General features: G+C 72.9%; 2 protein-coding genes across 2 annotated transcripts in view; one reads left to right on the top strand and one right to left on the bottom strand.

Moving 5' to 3' along the window:
• Window positions 1-4,939, top strand: part of AURANDRAFT_63122 (hypothetical protein) — a gene marked incomplete at both ends in the record, with an annotated part of 18,098 nt that extends 13,159 nt beyond the window's left edge. The window contains 3 exons of the mRNA XM_009037584.1: window positions 32-603; window positions 930-2,299; window positions 2,547-4,939. Of these exons, the coding sequence (XP_009035832.1) occupies window positions 32-603; window positions 930-2,299; window positions 2,547-4,939 (4,335 nt within the window). The remainder of the gene's footprint in view (window positions 1-31; window positions 604-929; window positions 2,300-2,546) is intronic.
• Window positions 4,940-5,484: 545 nt separating this feature from the next.
• AURANDRAFT_63121 (hypothetical protein) overlaps window positions 5,485-6,319 on the bottom strand; it is a gene marked incomplete at both ends in the record, with an annotated part of 3,266 nt that continues 2,431 nt past the window's right edge. The window contains 2 exons of the mRNA XM_009037309.1: window positions 5,485-5,557; window positions 5,604-5,665. Coding sequence (XP_009035557.1) covers window positions 5,485-5,557; window positions 5,604-5,665 — 135 coding nt within the window. The remainder of the gene's footprint in view (window positions 5,558-5,603; window positions 5,666-6,319) is intronic.

The raw sequence follows: 6,319 nt of genomic DNA, 5'->3' as shown, positions 1-6,319 counted from the left end.
CGCCGCGGCGGCCGCGGACGCCGTCCTCAAGGCCTGGGTCGCGAGCGGGCCCGACGCCGCGGCGGCGGCCGCCGCGGGCGCGGCGCTCGAGCCCCTGGTGGCCTCGGGCTCGGCGCACGCGCTCGCCGCGGTTTTACCGCTGCTGCCGCCGCGGGGCGCCAAGGCGCTGCCGGCGGCGTCCGCCGACGCCGTCGCCGCCGAGCTGTTGCCGCGGCTCGCGCGCGCCGTCGCGGCGGCCCACGAGCAACGCGGCGACGCCGACTTCGTGGCCGCGGGCGCGCAGGCGCTCGTCGTCGCCGCCGTTTCCGCGCGCGAGCCGGCGCGCCGCGCGCCGCTCCTCGCGGGGCTCGTCTCGACGGCGCTCGCGCCGCTCCTCGCCGCCGACGCGGGCGGCGTCGCCGAGCTCCTCGTGAAGCTCGCCAAGGGCAACGTCGACCTCTTCCGCGGCGCCGTCGCCGCGCTCGCGCCGGCCGACGTCGCGCTCGTCCAGGCCGCGATGGGCAAGGCGATCAAGCGCGCCGCGGCGCCGCCGACGCGCCTCGCGCCGCCGCCCCGGGCGTCGCCGGGGGGCGGCGGGCTCAAGCTCAACATGAGCCAGTACCGGTAACATCCCGAATAGCTTCAACACTACGTCAATGTGCACGACAACATGTCGGACGTGCCTTCTCGGCGAGCGGCCCCGTGCAAATTTCGAGCGGCTTCGCGCGCGTCGAGGTGGGCGCCGATCTTCCACCGCCATCCAGACGAGGTGGGCGCCAACGATCCACCGCTATAGCTGGGTGCATCGCATCCCTGGAGCATTTTCGAAGCGTTCGAAGGATGCGGCGCGCCGGCCGCTGGGTCCGCGCCGGCTGCGTTCTGGCAGCCTGCGCGCACGCCTTCGTCGCGCCGCGCCTCGCGCCGCCGCGTCACCGCCAAACGCCGAAGAGTCGAGAAAGCACGGAGCTCCAGGCCCTGTGGATGGGGGTGATCCCCGTCATCGCCTACGTGACCACGGACGTGACGGTGGGGGTCCGCAAGGTCCGCAAGCGCCGCGCGAGGCAACGGCAGGCGGCGCTCGACGCGGCCGTCGCGTCCGCGCGGGAGGAGGCGCTCGCCGAGGGCCAGCAGCGCCTCGAGGCCGCCATGAAGGAGGCCGAGGCGACGAGGTGGGCCGCCGTCACCACGGTCAAGGCCGAGGCGGCCGAGGCGAAGCAGCGGGCGCTCTCGCAGGCGAGCGACGCGTCGAAGCGGGCGCTCGCCATGGCCTCGGCGCAGGCGGCGGCGGCGCGGGAGCAGGCGCTCGCGAGCCTCTCGGCGACGAAAGAGGCCGAGGCGCGCGCGCTCGAGGCCGAGGTCGAGGCCGCGCGCGAGGTCGCGGAACTCGAGAAGGCGGCCGCGGCCGAGGCCGCGAGCTCCGCGCGGACTTCGCTCGAGAGCCTCCAGGCGGACCTCGCGGCGGCCGAGAAGGAGCGCGACGCGGCGCAGGACCGCGCCGACGGCTTCGAGACGGAGCGCGAGGCGCTCAAGGACCAGATCTGGGCGCTCGACGCCGAGTTCGAGGAGTCGACGGTCGCGCTCAACGAGAAGTTCGAGGCGGACCTCGCGGACCGCGTCCAGCAGGCCAAGGAGAAGGCGGAGGCGCGCGGCGAGGCGGCGACGACCCGCGCCCTCGCGGGCCTGCGGGACGAGATGGAGGCGTCCTACGCCGCGGACCGCGCCGCGGCGAAGGAGGCCTACGACGCCAAGATGGGGGAGCTCGAGGTGTCGCTGGCCGCGACGACCGCGGACCTCGACGCGACGAAAGAGGCAGTGGAGACGGAGCGCGTGCGCGCGGACGCGGCGACGCGCGACCTCGAGGGCGCGACGGAGTCGAAGCAGCGCTGGGAGCAGCTCGCGACGGCCGCGGAGCGCCGCATCAACGCGCAGCGCGAGCTCGCGGATCGCGCGCGAGAGATCGCCTCGGCGATGAGCGTGGGCGACACCGAGGAGGCGGCGGCCGCCGCCGCATCGCAGCCCGCGGTGCTCCGGAGCCTCGCCGAGGCCGCGTCCGCGCCGCTCCCGGACGTGCAGACGTGGCGCGAGTTCGAGTCCCCGCCGGAGGACGACGTCGGCGTCGGCGCGCCCCTCTTCGGCGAGAAGAAGGCGAAGCGCGAGGCACTAGAGGCCGCCGCCGCGCCGCCGGACCTCGACGACGCGCCGGAACTTGCGCCGGAGGCGCCGAAGAAGGCCGCAACCGGGCTCCAGACGAGCCCGACGGCCCCGAAGCCGAAGCCGCGCGTCACACTGAAAAAAACGGACGACGAGGCGCGCGACGAAAGTCACGACGAAGCCGCGTAATCTATCGTGTCGGGACTGCTCGTTTGGAGGGGGTGGTGAAGTAGTGGCCGTTGCTGCAGGCGTGTGGACCAACTCGGACTTGCTCGGGACTCGTTGAAGATCTCGTTGAAGTGGTTGAGCCAAAGTTTGCTTGCTCTCGCGCCAAATCGCCTCTCAAGCTCGACCTCGACCACTGCTTTGCGCGCGCACGATGGAAGTAGAAGTTCCTGTGATGGCTCCGTCCGAAGAGATCGTCGCCGTGCACGAGGCGCCGCCGCCGCCGGCGCCGATGGCGAGCGCGGGCGCGGCGCTGCCGGACAAGGCGCTGGATACCTCGCCGTCGCCGTCGCCGCCGCCCACGACGCCGACGCCCCCGGCGGCCGCCGCGCCGCTCTTCCGCAAGGGCCAGAGCGTCTGGTACGCGTCGACGCCCAAGACGTCGCACGACGCGCTCGTGCTCGAGGACGCGGCCGCCGGCGCGGCGACGGTGCGCATCCGCTTCAATACGAATCGCTTCGTCGAGGACGTGCCCGTGGCCCGGGTGTCGGACATCACCGCCGGGCGGTCGCGGCGGCGCGCGGCCGCGGCCGCGCCGCCGCCGCCGCCGCCGCCGGCGGCGCCGACGGCGGAGAAGCGGCCGCGGAAGCGGCGCGCGGCCGAGAAGCCCGCCGCCGCGGCGCCGAAGAAGTCGCGCGGCGGCGGCGGCGCGCGCGCGGCCGCGGCGCCCAAGAAGTCGCGCGGCGGCGGCGCGCGCAAGGCCGAGGCGCCGAAGAAGTCGCGCAGCGGCGCGCGCAAGCCCCGGGCCGCCGAGGCCGCGAAACCGCCCCCGGCCGCGGCGTCCGAGAAGGCGTCCAAGCAGGCCGCCGCCGCGGCGGCGCCGCCGCCGCCCGCGGGCGGCGACGACGACTGGCTCGTCGAGGGGAGCCCCTGGATCGGCACGCGGCTCATGCGCACCGTCTTCGACTTCGACGCGCACGCGGCGGCGACGAAGGCCGACGTCGCCTTCGAGCCGCAGAGCCTCGCGTCGCGGGAGGGCCGCGCGGGCGGCGCGCGCAAGGTCGCCGTGGACCAGTGCGCCTGCGTCGTCGTCGGCTGGCTGCCCGCGGACCGGTCCGACTTCCTCGACGACGACGGCTTCCCCGCGGCCTTGTATCGCGTCCGCTACGAGGACGCGGAGCTCGCGGGCGACGTGGAAGACCTCGAGGAGCACGAGCTCGAGGAGTGCCAGGGCCAGCCCAAGGACGTCGACGAATTGGAGGCGGGCGCCGCCGCGGACTACGACGCCGTGCTCGCGGCGCTCCGGACCGTCGACGTGACGGTATTAACGCCGGACCTGCGGCGGAACGTGCGGCTCCACGAGCGCCAGGAGGTGCGGTCCATCCCCATCGGCGCCATCGGCCGCGGCGCGGGCGGCACGGGCGTGCGCGTCTCCGAGGAGACGCGCGACCGGCCGCGGCTCGCGCGGCTGCTGGCCGCCTACGGGCGCGCCGTGCTCCCGGAGAGCTTCCTCTTCACGTCGATCCAGGTCAACGCGAACTACCGGTCCGCGATGCACTGCGACGGCGGCAACGTCGGCGCGTCGGCGATCTGCGCCTTTGGGGACTTTACCGGCGGCAACCTCTGGACCCACGACCGCGGGCTGCTGCGGGTCGACGGCGACGGCCGGGGCGCGCCGCGCTACTTCAACGGCAACATGCCGCACATGACCATGCCCTTCGACGGCGAGCGCTACAGCCTCATCTACTTCTGCTGCGGCAACTGGGGCTCGTTGAGCCGGGCCGACGAGGCCGCGCTCTGCGACATGGGCTTCCGGTTCCCCCGGCGGCCCGCGTCGCCGCACTGCGGCCCGTCGCCGCCGCGCGACGACAGGTCCTACGAGCGCCACAAGTTCCCGACGCCGAAGAAGGCCTTCGAGTACGAGTACGGCTTCCAGATCCACGAGGACCACATCATCGAGGCCGCGCTCACGAACTACTCGCTCTGGCGCGACCGCTTCCGCGTCGGCGACTCCGCGCGCGACGCGGCGACGCTCGACCGCGCCTGCGCGCTCCAGCGCCGCGGGCCGGGCGCCGACGTCTCCGACGTCGTCCCGGGGCTGGTGTTGGGCGCGAACGCGCGCCTCGCCTGGGACTGCTTCGCCGGCGAGGGCGCGCGGAACATGGCCTGCGCGGCCGTCGGCTGGCGCCACCTCAAGCAGCCGCTCGGCGGCTGCGTGCTCTACTGCGAGCGGCGGCCGCGGTCCGAGGCCTTCGTCTTCGGCGTCTTCTACGACGACGGCGACTTCGAGGAGCTCTCGCTGTCGGAGCTCGCGGGCCGGGGGCCGCCGGCGCCCTACGTCGTCTACGAGGGCGAGAAGACGAACTACGTCGAGGTCACGGGGCTGCCGCCGCCGAGCGTCGCGACGCTCGGCGACGTCGTCGACGCGCCCGCGCTCGCGCGGAAGGCGCTCGCGGCCGCCGCGCCCGCCGACGACGACGCGGACCGCCAGCGCGCGGGCAAGGTCCGCTTTCCCGGCGGCGAGCTCGCGGGCTCGAACCCGCGCCGCGTGTCCAAGGTCGTCGGCGGCCACCACATGGCCGCGCTGGGCCTCCTGCCGCCCGCGCCCGCGCCCGTGCCGGACAAGTGGCTCTCGGCGGAGTAAGCTGCGTAGGAGCTTGCGACCGCCTACGAGACATTGTTGAACTTCAAGTTGAGGGAAACCATTTTGCAGCGGTGCATTGGGCAGCATCACGAGAGCATTCAAGACATGGACCCCCAAAGCGTCGCGCCGGAGGAAGGTGGCGGCAGTCGCGGGTCGCCGCCGCAGCCTGCCGTAGTGCAAGGGACCATCGTGGAGGCGGACGAATTGAGGAAGCTCGCCGACCTGAAGCAACAGGGCTTACTCACAGACGAGGAGTTCTCGACGGCCAAGGCCAAGCTTCTGGCGCGCATGGCGCCGCCGGCCCAGGTGGCGCCGCCCAAGGCGCCCTTCTCCGACCACTTTTACTGGCCTGATGGGAACGGTGTGCCCAGGAGACCTGTGCCCAAGAGATTCGTAGTGTCAATCTATTCGACGCAGTCGCAGTACCTCACCAACGACCACTTTGGGCAGAGTCGGTCGCCAGTTCCGTGGACGATAGAAATCGTCAAGTGGTCCTTGCTCAACGGGAGACACACGGTGCGCCTCCAGGGAGGCAACGGCCTATATTAGCGGTCCGACGGGCACGAGGGCAGCCCGCCCGCTTGGACCACGGAGCCCGACAGGACCACGGAGTGGCACCTGCTCTTTCATGGCGTCGGACCGAAGGGGCGCGGCGAGTGGTTACTGAAAGACGAAGCGTTGCCGGTGCAGCTCAAGTCGCCGTCGAACGGCGGCGGCGAGATGTACCTGTGCAACGACCTTCCGACCGGGGGCTGGGGCGGATCTGTCAAAGGCAAATATTCATGGTGTCCCGAAGGGCGCGGCGATGCGTTCTGGCATTTGAGCGCCTGGAGGGAGGAAGACGGCGACGCGCACTTCCTGCCCTGCGCGGCCTTCGCTGGCTCGCGGCCCGGCTTCACCTTCTTAAACGGCGCCAAGGGCCTCGGCTACTACCGCGAAACATGGCCGGGCGCGGCGGCCATGGAGCGCGGCGACCTCATCTCGCCCGGCGACCTGCCGGGAACGGCCGTGTCCCTCGACGCCGCCGGCAAGCCCTTCTGCGCGGGGCAGAGCTGCTGGTGCGGGATTGTTCTATGCTTGCCGTGGTGCGGAACCCTCCGCGCGGTCGACGCGGACACGTGCTTCCCGCGGCGTCCGCTCGCCGCGCGTCGCGGCGACCCCCGACTCGCCAGGTACGCCCGCGACTTCCAGTGCTGCCTCGTCGTACCTGTCTGCGGGCGCGAATATCGGCGCGCGCCGGGCGGCAATCGCTTCGTCTGGACGGGTACGGCCAACCCCGAAGAAGACTGGGAGCATTTCAACAGCACGTACTTCGCGACGGCCGCGCCGGGGGGCTGTGCGTGGGTCTTTCGGGTTTGCTAAGGTAGTCCGAGAGTCTCG

Source organism: Aureococcus anophagefferens (assembly GCF_000186865.1).
Source record: "Aureococcus anophagefferens unplaced genomic scaffold AURANscaffold_6, whole genome shotgun sequence".
In the NCBI taxonomy this organism is placed as follows: Eukaryota; class Pelagophyceae; order Pelagomonadales; family Pelagomonadaceae; genus Aureococcus; species Aureococcus anophagefferens.
This window is presented reverse-complemented; position numbering and strand designations above follow the sequence as displayed.